This window comes from Hakea prostrata, chromosome 9 (genome assembly GCF_041222555.1).
Source record: "Hakea prostrata isolate BN-2017 chromosome 9, UWA_Hpros_2, whole genome shotgun sequence".
Lineage (NCBI taxonomy): Eukaryota > Viridiplantae > Streptophyta > Magnoliopsida > Proteales > Proteaceae > Hakea > Hakea prostrata.
Window position 1 is genome coordinate 15,704,048 of NC_142608.1, and position 17,665 is coordinate 15,721,712.

The window sequence follows — 17,665 nt, forward strand, 5'->3', positions numbered from 1 at the left end:
CACGTGGTTGGTGGTGAAGAATGCTCGAATCACAGAGAAGGTTTGATTCTTGCTCGGTCTTTCGAATTGATTGGAGGTTAGTTAATCACACACTCTCCCCACTTATCTCTCTTTATTAGTAGTGTGCTTTTCTTCCCTCTATGATTCTGTAGATAATGAGTTGAGATGGTTAGAATCTTTCCATCAATGATAGCTACTAGACCACACCCGAAGATGGATTTCTATATCCGAATCCAGGGTTGATTTAGTTGAAGAAGATGAAATGGATTCTAAATCATCCTCTTCTGTATTTCTAGAGTGATATGAACTCTTTAGAATGTTAAGGACGACATTCGGATTTGGATCATCCCAAAATCAGATAGAGGATCGGTGATCAAAATTTGAAATTTCGGATCCAAAGAGGGGGGCGGTCGGTCAGGGAGGTTAATTGACTCAACCAACCACCATGAGCAATCGGTTGGGTCATAGAGGCCCTATCATCTTGATCTTTGCTCTGTTTTGAATTCTGATTTTAATGAATCTTCTTAACCCTAATCTTGGTGATCTCAAAGGTTTTCTAGACTTGTTACTTGTGAAGTTTGATTGTACTTTCAGTAGCTTTTTCAATTCAATAGGTAAGGTTACATTTCTATATATGAATTGGCATGTAATATGATGAATTGTTTATAACTTTGAATGCATAAGTGATCATATAACTTGTTGTTATAGTAGTTTAAATGATTCATTGATAATAATATGTTGTGAATGATGATTAGATGTACTTTAATTATTATGTGATATTGAATGATGAGGTATTGTAACTATGATTGAGGGTATACTTACTAGGTATTCCTAGCTTGGGATATCTGGGACTGTGGTATGAGACATCGTTCTCTGATGTCCCCAGCACTATCATGGTTGTTGGATTAATCTAGAATTCTATAATCGAGTACAATCGCTGGCGTAGAGTCAAAAATGAATTTTCCCCGAAGTCCATTCCTCCTTTGACTAGAAGGTAATCAAACGATTGTTACATCCTAGGAGGTTTAGATTGCATGGTTAGATACCCATACATGCTACTACCCTTTCGGCAGGGGTATTAAAGTCGAATGACCCATGATAATGGTGACGTGACTCTATTTCATCCTACAGTGGTAGCCAGTCTGTGCTGAGACTCATTGGTCCATTGTAAATCATGCATTGATAGGGTTGTATATGTTAGGGTTGGGCTCATAAGCGTTCAATAAGCGGCTTGGGAATCGTGAGGGGATATGAGAGCCTCTACCCCAACAATATGTGGATGACCATAGGGTTAGGGAATGGGAGTCCAACAGAGATAGTTAGTCCATGAGGATTCTCATTCCTAGGTGGCCAAAGAGGGATACTAGACCCACTTGGTTGGTGCCATAGGGGAAGTATCTGAACCATATGTAGTATGTTACTGTATGACATTGCATTGTATTAGAATCTCTGACATGCGCCAGTACTCATGCCAACGGTTGTGGTGAGAGAGTGTGGACCTAAACCCTACCCATGGTTGAGTGATGAGGACTAAACCCCTTGCCTAGGATCCCAACAGTGGTAATCAGTCTGTGAGGGATCGGAGTGACTAGACCTACCCAGAGGAGGGCTGGTGTTATATCTTAAAACACGTTTGTCATACTAGAGACTTGCATGGTTATTAGCTACTAGATGCATCCATATTTATCCATGTCATCTTTCCCTTATATTATTTACCATGATATGATGTTGACATGTATATGAAATTTGTTGTCTTACTGAGTTCATTAGAACTCACCCTTTTTGTGAATTACTTTATATTATTCAGATGGCTATTTTGAAACGGGAGAAGTTCCATATGACTAGGAGAACCCCCTTAAAGAGTCTTTGGAGGCATCAATGGGATGTAGCAATGTACAGCAAGAAGCCACCTGCAGGGGACAGAGTGCGCTTATAGCTCCTATTAATGGCAAAAGAATCCAAGTGGTTCACCATTTTGATATGTCAATGAAGGAGGGTTTCTTGACTTCTTTCATTGAGAGACTAGAAGAGAAGTTTATAGCCTTGAGAAAGAACAAAATAACAATTGAACTTTGATTTTCTTTTGCTTCCGCTAAGATACCTTTTTGGACACGTTTTCCTTATTCATTTCTTTGATTATATTCTTTCCTCATCGGACTCTGGACACTTGTATATACTTTTTAATTAATTATTAAGTTGTTCTTTGCTCTTGATTTATTATTATGTGTATTTATTATCACTGATGGCTATGGATCTTGTGATTGTAAATGGATCGCACCCATGGGTTGTCGGGCTGGACCAATACTGATGGGTGGGTGTGACAGTAGGCATCTCCAATTCCACAATACCCATATTGGCTACTATATAGGCTTGATGCACAGTTACAAGCTGTAGTTGAATAGCAAGGACTCGCTTGGCAACCAGTGCCACGGTAGGCGTATCCAATTCCACAATACCTATACTAGCTACAACAATGGCTTAAAGCACACCCAGAATTCTGAGTAATGGCAATTTTTAACACCAAACTTGCCAAAAGTCCAACCAAAGTGATGGTTAGTAGGAAACTTTTCATTTTGGGAGTTGAGGTAAACATTGGAGAATTAAGAATAAGAATGTATAGAGAGAATGCAAAACTTGGGATTTGTGAAAATATTTCACAGGAAGGGTGGGTTTATAGTACATTAAATGCTTAGTCCATCCGTGTGAAAAGAGATAATTTAAGTCTACAATCCATGGTACATTATGTCGGCATTAATTGCAGTGTTGATGGAGGGCGACACAAAAAATGTGACCGACATGAGATTTCTCATAGGTTGACGATATATTGCTGAGAAATCGGCGATATATTGCTAGCCTACAAATTTTCGACCATTTTTAGTGATTTTTCACTCTATTTTTTTGTCAATCTCTGTCTCTTCTCTAAAGCTTCCCAAAGCTTCTCTCTCCACCTAGGCATGTAGGTCCTCTAGACCCCCATTGGGGCGGCCTGTTTGTCGGCAATAGAATGTGAAGCATGTGTCATACTCAATAGGATGACTCTATGTACTTGCTGACATTGATGGACTTTTGTAATAGCATTGTATCTTGTAATTGTGAAATGAATTATAGATTTTAGTTATTTTCACTAGTTGTGTATTTGTGTTCTCTTTTCTCTTTGCAGGTTTACACTGTGTTTATAAGTTTTCCAAACTTCCAGTTTCGCTCGGATATAGTTAGAAATGTGCCGATCAAGAACAATTAGTTTAGGTGATGTTTTAGGCCAAAATAATGCTCCTAGTATGTTTGTTGGTCTCAAATTAGGCTACACAACAAAATTCAAGCCAAAATGACTTTGGATACCCTCGGAAACCGAGGGTCAATTTTTACCGACACCTTGCCAAAAATCAGCGAAATGTCGGTGCGACAGCCACCGACATGCCGAAATTATGTGACATTTTGAACCTTGCTACAATCTACATCAAATGTGTCCCAGAAAATACAAAAAATAAATTAAGAACGGATCGCATCAAGACTCCGGAGTTGTTTGACTGGTCTTGGATATTAGAAATGTCTTACTATCATGGCCCATGTTAGATTAGCAATGTTGTGTTTGTATCAGCTGAGCCATTAGCTAGGTTTACTAATTGCCAACTCCTTTCTCTTTATATCATATTTGAAAATTTCACTTATTCTACTTCCCCCTAATATCATTCTTAGAACAATTTGTAAACCACAGTTTCCAAAAATATTCTTTACCAGAGCATAGTGGCTCTGGATGAACAATTGCCACTCAATCATGATTTCAGGGCAAAGGTTTGGGGCAACCATCCAAGCCATCAATGGTGTAATTGAATGCAATGGCAGAAACACAGCAGCCATGAAGGAAAAGGGTTGCATGATGGCGCTCTTTCTGATCAAAGTAAGAACCTATGGTAAGTTCCATTCGCCTAGTGTTTAACTCAATAATAATGTAGGTTACAAACTATATAATTACATCAAGGAGGGAAATTCAATCTGTTAATAACACTGAGATAAGCAAATCCCAAATCCACAAGATCCAAACTTGACCTAAGCACTACCAAATTTTTGGCAACCATCAGAGAGCATCTAGTGTCTTGCATACCAAAACATGCCCTTAATGCCTTCTGGGTCAGTTTCAAACCCTAGATTCCTATTGGAATCAACAACTGCAATAATAGAAAGGGAAAAAGATAATATCAAACCCACACACCCAAAAAGAAAAAAAGAAGAGAAGCAAGATCAACCTATTTGCCTCCAGTGCCAGAGAGGTTCTAAAGCAAGTGACACTCACAAATCTAACTTCCCAAGGACAAATGGCAGATGTCCCAAATAGAAAAACTAAATACAGAGTAGTGATGGTTATTTAGTTAAGGCAAAAAATTTAAAATATAAAAATCACACAAATGTTTAATCCAGTATCTTCCCTTAGAAAAACCCAAATCCATCTGCTGCATTTAGCCTTCAATAACAACATCCAAGTCTTATCCCAACTTAATGAGATCGACTCTCTATTTTAACCTTCCTCATTGGAAATTTATCATAAATTATATATGAAATTTTTTTCTTCCCAGATTAGTTTGGCTGGATTTAAATCTTCTACTACTGTTATCTATTTTTATTAGATCTCTTTGTACCAATATTTTGTTGGTCTTTTCCGGAATTTATGAGTAGCCCCTGCATGGCTCCTTTGCTGTTAGGACAGAGGCCGGATGGGCTAACCTTTAATATAAAAGTTATGGCTGCTTTTATAAAATTTCAAAAACTAAACAAACAGGTAATGCTCAGGCAGAAAGAATGAGAATGCCCCATAAGTTGCAAAAACATGAGAAATAGAAACCATAATAGCACTTCCTCAGCTTATTTCCCATTCACCATTATGGCATCACCTTTACACTATAATTCTATTTTTCCTTTTTGCCCACAAGTATTTTAGAACTGTATTGTTTGTTTCTCTATCAAAATATTTATGAACTAAATTTACATCTTAATAATATATAGCATTAGTCATTTCAGATTTCCAACAAGGTCCGGACAGTCTTGAACCCATGATTCTCTGGAATTGGTGCATTTCCTGGTCGGACCGAAATTATCACTTCTAAACCTGAAAAATGGACCAGTATTTACTGAAAGTGCAGAACCTGAACAAAGCTTTGCAAAATCTAAATAAGAACATATCAGAATTCTCTGAAAAATTGGTAGCAATTACCTGCTGCTTTTGCAGCCACAGCTTCCTGAATGACATCGGTGACAAATAAGATATCCGATGGTTCATCTACTCCAAGTGACTGTGAGATCTCAAGGTAACTGCGTGTTTCTTTCTTGTTTCTGCACCAGCACCACCGACCATATAAAGAAAATCAGAGTTGGTACAACATTCAAAATGAACACTTGAGAAACAGATTATACTAAGAAAAGCCATACCCTACGGCGGTATCAAAATATCCACATAAATATTTTCGCAAGTCACCATGATTTGAATTGCCAAAGATAAGACGTTGAGCCTCTCTGCTACCACTAGAATAAATATAAACCTGATAAAGAGAAAGAGCCAAGATAATTAGCCTTCAAAAATATAGCTGTTTAAAGCAAAAATAGGAACATAACACAACAATGCAAATAGTAACTGCAATATGAACCAATAAAAGGATTTAATGAAGGTAATAGCTCCAGGGGTGGAACTATGTAGGGGCCAGGGGGGCATGGCCCCCCTGATTTTTAAAATTTTTTGATTAATTCCTTAATTTTCCCTTATTTTTCTCTTTCTCCACATGAAATACCAATATTTGCCCCCCCACCCCACCCCAATAGTGGAAACAGTTTTAGAGGTAAAGATAAAGGTATATATATATATATATATATATATATATATATATATATGTGTCATTCTTATTTTCTATCTAACTGTAATAATTAAAATCCAATTTCTAAGGAGGAAACAATTAACTCCCAATTAGAAACGAACTCATGATCCTAAATTTCCCCCTATTTATTCTCTAATTTGCTCTCCTCTTTCCTCACACACAACTAAAGGGAAAACTTGGATTTGAAAAGGCTAAATTTTTCTCCTAAATCTTCTCCGAAGGACCACAATCAAGTATTCTTATTTCTCTCTCTTTTTTTGGGGTTTATTCTTTCTCCTTTTTCTTTTTTAAATGTTGAATATAGAGTATTGAAGTTTCTTGCAGTTTTTTTTATTAATTACTTATTTTTATTTGTGGTTGATGTCACAGAGCATGTATTTTTAACACACCAAATCAAATTCAAAATTTAAATTCAAACCCAATGAAATACAAACTCTCCTAGAATTCAAAACACAATAGAATGGGAGAGTTTGTATTATATCTAGAGTTCTCGACTCTAACACCTGCAACATTGGAAAAGATTCTGTACACTTGAATTTTGAAAAGATTGGTGTAAATCAAATCAATCATTGAGGATTTTTGCGATCCCAAAGATCGTCGAGTTCCATAATGATATTTATGCTAGAAATATGTTTTGTGGCTTTTCACTTGTTCTTGTTTTTCTATGAATTTAATATAGATTTTGATTATTACCAGCATGATTTTCTTTCTAAACATTAGAACTAGAAATTTTGTAATTATTATTCGGCCCCCCAATGTTGAATCCTGGGTCCACCCTTGAATAGCTGAATGGATGCTTCAAACTTTACACGTCTCCCAAAATAAGCAACTACCAATCCGAAGGACAGTCCAAATATCACATAAAAATCAGAAAAGAAAACTTAGCAAATTGGCAACTAAACCAATAATAATAGACACATATTTTACATGCACTAACAAAAGTAGTACCAGACCATGCAAAGAAGTTGTTTTCCTTTCATCCCCCCCCCCCCAAAAAAAAAAAAAAAAGAAGTTTTAAATAAGCATAAAAGATTCATCTGACAAAATTTAAAATGTGTCTTGGGACTGATGAAAATGTCTTGGTCTACCCTCAAAAGAAGTCTAACCATTTTGGCAGAAAACTGGCTTTTTCTTGAAAAATTTGTTTTGGGATCTGTTTACAAAGTGAATGTTATTATAACTCTGACATCATTTTTAATCAAATATTAAAAACTTATTTTCATTTCTTCTCCATTGACAACCAGACATAAACAATCTATTTTTCTCTACTCTCTTCATCTCTCTAGAACCAAATACAACCTAAATGAACTAAAGCACCAAGGAAAATCATACATCCGAGCTCTCTCTCATGTCATTAAAAGACATCACATTGTGTTATGAGAGTGGGGATATTCTCCTTGAACTAATGCTAGCATAAGTTTGAGAGTGCAAATCCAATTACAACAACAACGACAAGCTTTGTCCCAACTAAATGGGTCGGTTACATGGGTTCTTGCCTTCCGATCAACTCTTTTTCAGGCCATACTAGATATAAGGCTCAAACTATGCATATTCTCTCTCACCACTTCTCTTAAGGTCATCTTAGGTCTGCCCCTAACTCTTCTAATTCCTTCAATATGGATTAAATCATTTCACCATACAAGGGCATTTACAAGCCTTTGTTGAACATGACCATGCCACCTCAAACGACTTTCTCGAAGCTTATCACCTACCAGAGCTACTCCTAGACAGCTCGGATATTAGTTTTTCCATTCATCCATCTTAGCATCCTCATTTCAATTACACTGAGTTTATCTGTATGATGTTTCTTAACAGCCCAACATTTTGCACCATACATCATAATTGGTCGTACTATTGTCCTATAAAATTTCCCTTAGAGCTTTAAAGGAATATGTCGATTGCATAAGACCCTGGATGCACCTCTCCACTTCATCCACCTTATTTTAATTATTAAGGAAACATTAACCTCTATATCACCTTTTTTTATTTATGACTGAGCCAAGATACATAAAACAATCACCTTGAGGAATCTCCTTCTCATCAAATTTTACCATCCCATCATCTGCCCGATCAAGACTAAAATTACAAACTAGATATTTCGTTTTCGTTCTACTTGAATTAGGACTTCCTCTTTAAGTCCTTGTATAAGTCTTTAGTAATCTATTTAGTTTTGTACTCCTATTCTCTAAGTTGGTTCTAGCTTATATTTGTAAACCTATAAATACACTACAAGGGCAATGGATGAAATCAACCTTTCTCAAAGCAATTTTCACTCATCCTCCACACATTGCCTCCTTATTGATGCAACGAAAAATGTAAATGGAATCCAAGGGGGCCATAAGGAGTTTACATTCACCCTCATAGAAGGGTTTCTACTTATATTAGTTCTTAAGCTGGCTGCAGTCATGTGATTTAGAGCAATTCATGTGTTAGATTTACGATATAGAACGCAAATTTTCAAGGGTTTAACTTGTAATGACTTCTTAACACCACAAAGAGAGAGAGAGTCAGGAGAGAGGGAGAGAGATTGTAATGGCTTAATTTAACTTCAATTCTAAAATATTAATAAGAACTAGCACAATTGGTTTAGAAGGGGGAGAGAGAGATTGTAATGGCTTAATTTAACTTCAATTCTAAATATGTGTAAGAGTTAACACAGTTGGGTTGGAAGGGGCATCATCATCGAGCTCTAGATCATCTCTACCTCTTTAAACCCTCTCTTCCCTATTCAACGATGTCTTTATCTCTGTCCCTCTCTTCCCTTTCTTCTCTCTCGTTCTATCTCTTTATCTTTGTCTCTCTTTCTCTTTATACACTCTCTTCTCTCTTCTTTTTTGTCTCTCTTCCTTCTCTCAACCTCTCTCATTCGCTCTCTTCTCTCTCCGGTGACATCTCCACACCATCTGTCTCTTCCCTCTCTTCCTTCTCTCACCCTCTCGCATTTTGTCTCTCTATCTCTCTTATTATACCCTCTCTTCCCTCTCCGATGACATCTCCATCATCTTCTCTCTATATGTTTGTCCCTTTCTTCTCTCTCGTTCTATTCTCTCTCTCTCTCTCTCTCTCTCTCTCTCTCTCTCTCTCATGCTGCCTCTCGACTTTTGCTTACTCTTCCTCTGTCTTCCTTTCTTCCTGATTCGTTCTCACCATGTTGAGAGCTATCTTAACCCTCTTCGGCTATGCTATTGCAAGTTTTGAATCCTATAATGTTGCTCTAGGTAGTAAAGAAGCATCTAAGTCGAGAATTCCCTCTAATTCGATGATCTGCCACCTATGATGCTTGCCAAGTCAAGAAGGAAAAGATTAGTGAGCTTTCTAGTTTTGGCTTAGTTGAGTTTGGCTTCTTGGCCTTGTCTTTTGGTCCATTAATACCTAGTGCAATGTATTTCTTTCTCTTTGTGCACCCTTTTAGCTTTGTTGTAAGACTAGATGCTGCATGTTGAGCCCTCTTGGTTCCCTTTTGCATTTTCTTCCTCCCTTCCCCCCCAGATCTGGACTCATCTCCTCTCTCTATCTCTCTTCTTCACTCCCTCTTCCCTGTTCTGTTTCTGGTTTCAACTTCTTCATCGAAGGTTCTTCTCCCGAATGGCTTCTCTGGCGTCGGGGGAAGCCATGACGGCCGTCATTGTTGTTCTCTCTGAATCGGTTCGATCTCTAATCCAGTTTATTCTTCCTCCCACTGTCTCTCCTTCTCTCTCCCTCTCCCCTTTCTGTTTCAAGGATTCGCTTCTGTTTGTCGAGGGCTCCAGCCTTTGATGACCTTTCTGGCTTTGGGGAAAAGCCATAAGGGCCATCATTGTTGAACTCTCCGAATTATTTTTGAACTCTGATCTATTCTTTTCATTCTTCATCTCAAATCTTGTGTTGCTTCCTTCCCTAGCGTCTATGGCAGTGCAGCGTATGTCCCTACTACGTGTCCTGCGCATTGTTGCAATGGAGGCTTTTCATGTCTCTAATCGATCAGGATACTGCATCGGTCTTGTTGGGTGTGCTCCCTTTTTGGTTCACTTTTGGTTGTGTTTTTTGGTCTGATTGTAAAGCTTTGGGTCACTTGTGCTTGTATGACTAGTTTGCTTTTATTGTTGCTCTTAGGTAGTTGCTAGGCTTGATGCCACGTAGGTTGCTTGTTAGTTGAGCCCTCAGTCTCGCTTTGCCTAGGCTTTGTCCCTTGTGCTCTTGTATTTCCTTTGTTCTCTTTGATAATGAATTTATTTATTCATCCCTCAACCCAAAAAAAAAAACACAAATTACGTTGATTATAACGAGTAATCAGAAACATCAACCTTAAGAGAGATATAAGGGTAAGCTACCTATATGCATACAGAAAATTTCATGCAGGTAAAGTCAACTAAGGGGCTCACCTTATTGGAAACAAGCCTTGGGTTAGGTTGTGTTGTATATACGTTGGGCCTTTGAATCCATATTCTTTGAAATGGGCAAGTTTAATGGGCTTGAGCTAGTGACTGAGTATGATAACAGGCTTATTACACTAGTTTAGTCCATGGAAGAAAACTCGATTGAAATGGTCGAAATTTCGATCGAAATGCCTGCAAAAATCCAACTCGAAACGAAATACAGTAGTAGGCACAAAAAGTATCCATTTCGTTTCGTATCGACCGAAATTTCGGTCGATACGAGTCGATATTTCAGCCCGATACCATATCGGGCCGAAACGACACTTGCGTAGGCTTTAAAATACCCAAAATCGAGCTCATTTTCGACCTACCGTCAGTTTCGACTGTTTCGAGCGATATCGCCCAGGAGATTTCGACCTGATTATGCAATTTTTGCTGATTTCTCTTGCTTTCATCCCATTCTACACCTAATTTCTAGTATTCCATTTCCTTCAAACACTTGATTTGCTCCTCCATTTGTGCATTTTCTCAAATCTTGTAAGGTGAGTAACCAACTTCCTCATTTTTTTATTTTTGTTTCATTTGTGCCTTAAATCATGTTAGATTGCTTCCAAATTTATATATGTTTACTTTAGAGTGATGATCTATGAATTTGTAGAGTCAAAATTATTTTTTGATTCTTCCTACTATTTTTTTATTTTTCTGTTATTAAAAATTATTTACTAAATTATGTATATTGTTAAAAATGTTTATGTATAGTACATGTATAAGCTTCAAATGGATGTATGTGAGAGTTGAGACACCATATTGCTGTGATGGTGTTGAATTAATTTTTTTTTCTGTTAATTATGTAATTTTACTGTATTTAATATATATTTAAATAATTTAAAAAATATTTAAATATTAAAAAAATAATTAATTTCTGTTTTAAATTTAAAAATAGGAGAGTATTAGTGGAAGCATGTATGCAATTTTTTGAGCATGTTGTGGATATTTTTAAGATAGTGTGTATTTTATATATTTTAAAATTATTTATATATTAAAAAATACTTATATAGTTATACATTTTTTTTTAATATTTAAAAAAGGAGGTTATTATTAGGAGCATGTATGTCATTTTTTGAACATATTGTGGAGCTTTTCAAGATACTTAGTGTGTGTTTCTTGTATCAGGCACTCTATTTTAAAGATGTCAGACATAGCTTGGGATCATGGGAGGCCACTGACAGCTGATAAGAGGAAGAGTGAGTGTAATTACTGTAAGAAACAAATTGGAGGAGGTGGGGCCACTAGATTGAAGGTGCATCTAGCTGGTGGCAACAGGGATGTAACAGGGTGCCCAAAGGTGCCTGTAGAGGTCAAGAGGGCAATGGCCTCATATATTAGTGGTGGAAAGCAAAAGAGGAAAGAGAAGAGAACACAGAGGGATGAGTTCGAGGATGCCTGCTTAGATGACCTTCCAGATCCTGAGGGTTATGGTAGGGATGAGCCAGGAGACAGTGACCCTGATCCAGAGGCCGATCAGTTGAGGAGGGCGATGATGATGAGTAGGGAGCAACAGAGGATTGATGACATCAGGAGGCAACAGAGGGGTCTGGGTTGTGGGTCCTCTAGAGAGCCAGTAGGTATGGGAGGCATAAGTGGCTCCCAAGTCCCTATGAGGAGGTCTCAGAGTGTAAGGCAGGAGGCTCCTATCCCACGGGCCCCTACAAGGGGTCGAGCTTCCTCAGCACATCCTACAAATCCGGATCTTGAGATTTTTCGCAATGATTCGGCCATATTTGCGAGGCCTGAGAATAAACAGAGAAAGTTGAAGCACTTTTGGGGGAGTGTGAAGGAGAAAGTGGGGATGGCTTTCTCCAAATGGGCGCATTACCATAGTGTTCCAGCACATACAACTCAGGGGCCCTACTATAGAGATATAATTGAGCAGATAGGCAAGGCTGGGAGTGGTGTACAGGGCCCCACTCCATATGAGATATATAATGTGTATTTGCCTAAGCATAAAGAGGACATAAATGAATACATTAAGGGATTAAAGCCCATGTGGAATCATTATGGAGTGACTCTGATGGCTGATGGTTGGACTGGTCCCACTAGACAGTCCATCATCAATTTCATGTTGAATTGTGATGGGAGGACAGTGTTCCTCAAGTCAGTAGATGCATCCGGTGAGAAGAAGGATGCAAAATACATTTACAAATTACTAAAGCAAGTGGTGAAGGAGGTTGGAGTGGAAAATGTAGTTTAAATTGTGAGTGATAATGGCTTTAACTACAAGAAAGCTGGGTTGAAGATGCAAGAGAACTCCAGGTATCTAAAGTCTAAACATATAGTATTAATTTTCATTTATAAATACATATATTTACATTACACATATACATGTACACTTTATAACTTTGTATTGATGGCTTGATGCCTTGATGGATGGACAGATATAGGCTCTTTTGGACTCCTTGTGCTGCTCACTGCATTGACTTAATGTTGAAGGAGATTGGAAAGGTCAAGCTTGTGAAGAATACGGTGGACCAAGCTCGACATGTTAGCACATTCATATATAACCACACCTATGCATTAAGGATGATGAGGGACAAGCGTCAGGGTGAGTTAGTGAGGCCAGGCATAACCAAATTTGCTACTAATTGAATAGCACTACAGAGCTTTGAGAGTAGGAAGACTGGCCTTAGGAGTATGTTTGCATCAGAGGAGTGGTTTAACTGGGAGGGTTCTTCATCAGTGGGAGGAAGGAGAGCTTAGTTGACTATCCTTGATGAGAGTTTCTAGCACAATGTGAGGATAGTAGTGAAGATGCTTGAGCCTGTGGTGAATGTGTTGAGGATGGTAGATCAGCAAAGAAAACCTACTCTAGCACACATATTTGCTGCGAGTAGATAGGATGAAGCGAGCAAGTTGCTCGAGTCCACCCACGCGGCAACAAGAAAGTCCTTCAAATCATCAACGATAGATGGGAGTCTATGTTGCAGCATCCACTGCATAAGGCTGGTGAGTTGTTAAGTTGTTAAGTACTTAAGTCTAGTATTTAATTTAATTTTCATTATGTTATCACACTATTAAGGCTTAAGCATTAACTATTCCCTTTTATGACATACTTTTTCTTACACAACATACTATTTAAATCCCAAGTACCATTACAAGGACAATCTTGGGATGAGGTAAGATTTGATGGATGCTGTCCAAACTGTAGTGGAGAAGTTCGAACCGGATACGACTAAACAAGCGGTCATCCTTATGGAGGTGAGATAGTGATTAGAATCATTTGATATTCACAATTCGTAGTTTTATACTAAGTCATTAACCTAGTAACTACTAACTAGTTATTGTTTTTTCTCTTTATATATTAGATAAAGGCTTTGAGGGATGCCACTGGGAGCTTCGGTCATACTGTGGCCGTATCGGGTCAGGAAACCGCCCTTGCGGGTAAGTTCATTCATTTATTTCATTATACATTTAATTATTATATTCAATCTTTAATTTAGTTATTTAAGTATTAAAATGACTTGGAGTCTATGTTTGTTGCAGCTAAGTGGTGGTTGCAATTTGGACGTGATTCACACAACTTGAGTAGGATTGCAAGCAAAGTGCTCTCCCAAACATGTTCTGCCACTGGTTGTGAGCGAAATTGGAGCACCTTCAGCCTCATTCACTCGAAGAGGCGCAACCGATTGGGTGTGAAGCGTCTAGAGGACCTTGTCTACCTACACTATAATATGAGACTGAGAGAGGATCATATTAGACAGGGGATGGACAGAGAGAGCACCAATATTGAGTTGGCCGACATATTTGAGATGGATGATGATGATAACCCGATAGTTGATTTGGATCGGGGATAGTGGAGACGGATTCTTTGGATGAGGATGGAGGTCTTCCCAATAGTCGATTGCGAGAGGAGATGGGGGCTGATGTGGGGGACTTCATGGCCCGGGAGGGGAGGCCACATGCGAGCCCGCCCGTCCCTTTGTGCCACACCCTAGTGCATCCACCCAGAGTGAGGATTTGATTTTCTGGTCCGACACTGAGGATGAGGTGACTCAGGCCTCCGGCGATGACGACGATGGTGGTGATGATGACGGTGATGGTGATGATGGAGGGGATGAGGAGGGTGTGGGACCTCGTGATCAGGATTCAGCTGATCCTAGGGAGAGACCACCACCACCTGCTGGACGTGAGAGTCAAAGGGGGGGAGGACGACCACCGAGATTCACAGGAGAGAGTCAGTTCACCCACGTGACACAGGATTCAGACCATATTGGAGCTGCATCTCGAGGCAAAAATGTTTCCTCTACATATTCGAGGAAGGGGAAGGGGAGACAGCATGGCTGGAGCACAGAGGACACGCCATCATATGGGTCCTACTGTCCATCTGATGCCGAGAGCTTGGTGGGATCTATGAGATCGATGAGCATTGATGATGCTAGAGACTCCTCCACCTCCAGAGGATCCGGATGGCATAGGCCTGCAGAGTCCTCATATGATACTGCTGTGGAGAGTATTGGTTCTACCGAATCGACTTATGGTTATGGTCCTTATGGTTATGGACCATATGGTGTCCCTCCTGGTTATCAGATTCAGGGTCAGGCCAGTCAGCCACGATTGGAGCCTTATGGTTATGGAGCGGCCTATGGAGCTTATGGTGTCCCTCCCACTGTCGATTATCGGAGTCAGCCACTGCGACCTTATCAGTATCTTTATCCTTCTCCTAGTCCTGAGAGCAAGGGCAGGGTGGTCTTTCATTTGTTGAGCAGATCTTCCACACTATTCCACAGCCACAAGGCCCACCACCACCAGTTCCTTTGGAGATTCACAACTTCCCACCGTTAGGGAATCTTATGCATGTGGATGAGGCCACATACAGAGGTGCAGTTTTTGACTATGTCCAAAACTATATGGGGCGGGGGCAAACATCATGGGAGTTATATTGTCATTTGTATGGGGTGCAGACGGAAGAGGGAGACCTTGAGGCTTGAATAGAATAGACTTGTAAGTTGTAACTTGTAACTTGTAAGTAATAACAATACAGCTTCTTCTTTGATTCATGTACTACATACTTGGAATGTTGCATGTTACATTTTCAGTAGCTTTTTAGTAAATTAGTAGTTATTATAGTGTTTATTATGCTTGAAATAGCTAGTATGCAAAAATCCAAATCAATTTGAGTGCATTTGAGGCTCGAAATTGAGTTTTCAAGAATCAGGAAAAAAGTATCCAGTTTCGGTCGAAATTTCGACCGAAACCTCGAAATTTCGACCTTTTCCAAGGTCGAAATGTTCATTTCGATCGAATTTTTTACCTTGGTTTAGTCATGTTTTGAGTCATTTCAGACATTAATTCATCAGATTAGTTAGTCTTCTTTGAGTCAGTTCTTTCATTATTTTAGTTTGCAGATCAGTCTATTATTGTAGTTTCGTAGTCAGTACTGAGGTGCAGACACCATGTACTAGAGATTTTCCTGCTTTCCTGGGCTATCCCCTTTGCTTTAACTGTCATTTTTCATTTTCATTTTCATTTCCTTTTTATATTTCCCTTGTCTTATTTCGTAAAATTTACAATAAGATCAATGTAGCCGAACCCATTTAGTTGGGATAATCTGAGACGTTGTTGGTTTAGCCTTAAGCTTTTAAAGTTTGAATCCACTTTTTAGTCTATAAAAGTTTGTTAAGACAGAAGAGCCATAATTCAATGATGAGATTCAGAAGCAACACAGCTTTGTGCTTTTCTCTGTGAGAGAGTATGGAGAAAGTTGATGCAGATCCAGCACTGAATTGGGTTAATTTTCGTTGGAAACAATTTAAGGTTGACAAATGTGAGTGTTGAGGCTTTTCCCCATAGGTTTATGTGGTCATAGACAGTAGGCCTACCAAAGTGGTACATGAGTCTAATTCTTTTAGTTAGTTTAATAATGTTTTAGAGGTCAAGTGACCGCTAAAAGTCCTGTGACGTGACTTCATCAGAATTAGTTGGGTTACTTTTGGTACACTTAAGGGTAGATAGGACTTTTTATATTTTAGTTAGCTGCCAGGATTATTTTCCTCTTCAAGTTGAAGTTAGTCCTAAATGTGAATGGGATTCTAGTTTGTAAGGCTGACTAGCAGAAAAGAGCTTCATTAACGTTTTGTGTGACTTTTCCCTGAATAAGCTATTGCTATTTTCCTTTTTTGAGGACTTCATCTAGATCAGGAAGTCCAAATGCTTGGGTTCCTTGGTGGTTAGTCCAAGGTAGTTTGAGGCATCTATTTTCTAAATCTAGACTGCCTGCTGCAGCTGTAGATTCAGTCTTCCTTATTGAAGATCCATCATCCTCATCAAGCTGCTGATCAAGAGTTGACCACCAAGCTGCTGTTACAAAAGCACCATTGGACCAGTAAGTTCCCAGCAGTATTTCATTAAAACATTAAACCTAACTTGATCCCCCCCCCCCCCACTTCTCCAGCTCCTATTCAATACCCACCTCTTCAGCCCCTTCCTACCATTTAGAATGCTGCACCCCCCTCCCCCCCAATAAAGTTCCATTCCCCACTGTTGTTTTTCTCTAAACCAAAGACCTTATCAAGTTCCATGAACAAATACCTCTAAAATCAGAATAAGAAGAAGAAAAAAAATTAGTAGAGATAAGAATGAGAGAAAATAGGCTAAGAGAAGATATTAAGAGAGGAAGTAGATGATCTGTGGTTCTATTGAGAAAACCATTGCCTCCGTGCTACAAACAAATTTAATAATGTTCTATTTCATATTTTTACTCCCAATATTGTAGTAACAATTCTCCTTTCTGGCAGATACAAGCAGGATGTTTTTTCATAGACTTTTAAGCCGGCCTTATCTAACCCATCAGATCGTACCCTCTTTTTAACTGCATCACCCCCTCAACCTTTAAATCCATTGATCTAGCCATCTGCCCCATCTATACCTAGACCCTAGTTCCTGGAAAACCCCAAGTCACCTCTAAAACCCTAAATTTCAAAAACTATTTTTCTGTTCAGCAAAAATTGTCCAAAAGCTTGATACTGTTACCACCACTAGTCAAACACGGTCCAAACCCTAATTCCAACTTGTCCCAAAAAAAAATTTCCAAAAAACCCTAAGTTCAGCCTTACTCAAATCTGGTTGGGATTCTAGATCCTACAATTGGGCCTCAGAAAAACTGAGGCTACATCTCTGACTGTGAGTGAGAGACCCAAGTGTGAGAGGGACTACCCTATCCCCCTTGTTTTCCCTTTCTTTCTTTCTTTTTTCCCCCTATACAATTTCTTTTTTATTTATTGTTGTGAAATTTCCTGAAATTCTGAGAACAATAGAAGTATTCACTATTGATGGCCCTGAAGTTTCTGATCCTCATGTGGACTGGTCTACATTATGAGTCCAACATACCAGACCTATACCAGGAAAATGTGCTGAACACCAACGATTTAAAACTCAGTACTGGAAACAAAATGC

At 38.8% G+C, this 17,665-nt stretch overlaps 1 protein-coding gene across 2 annotated transcripts in view; it reads right to left on the bottom strand.

The window, feature by feature from the left end:
• Positions 1-4,830: 4,830 nt before the first annotated feature.
• The window catches only part of LOC149004828 (putative bifunctional methylthioribulose-1-phosphate dehydratase/enolase-phosphatase E1 1), a 37,614-nt gene continuing 24,779 nt past the window's right edge, over positions 4,831-17,665 (bottom strand). For both annotated transcript variants that reach the window (XM_089169618.1, XM_089169617.1), the window contains exons 7-9: positions 5,422-5,531; positions 5,207-5,325; positions 4,831-5,101 (exon numbers count right to left, since the gene is read on the bottom strand). In XM_089169618.1, coding sequence (XP_089025744.1) covers positions 5,010-5,101; positions 5,207-5,325; positions 5,422-5,531 — 321 coding nt within the window. In that variant the 3' untranslated portion in view covers positions 4,831-5,009. The remainder of the gene's footprint in view (positions 5,102-5,206; positions 5,326-5,421; positions 5,532-17,665) is intronic.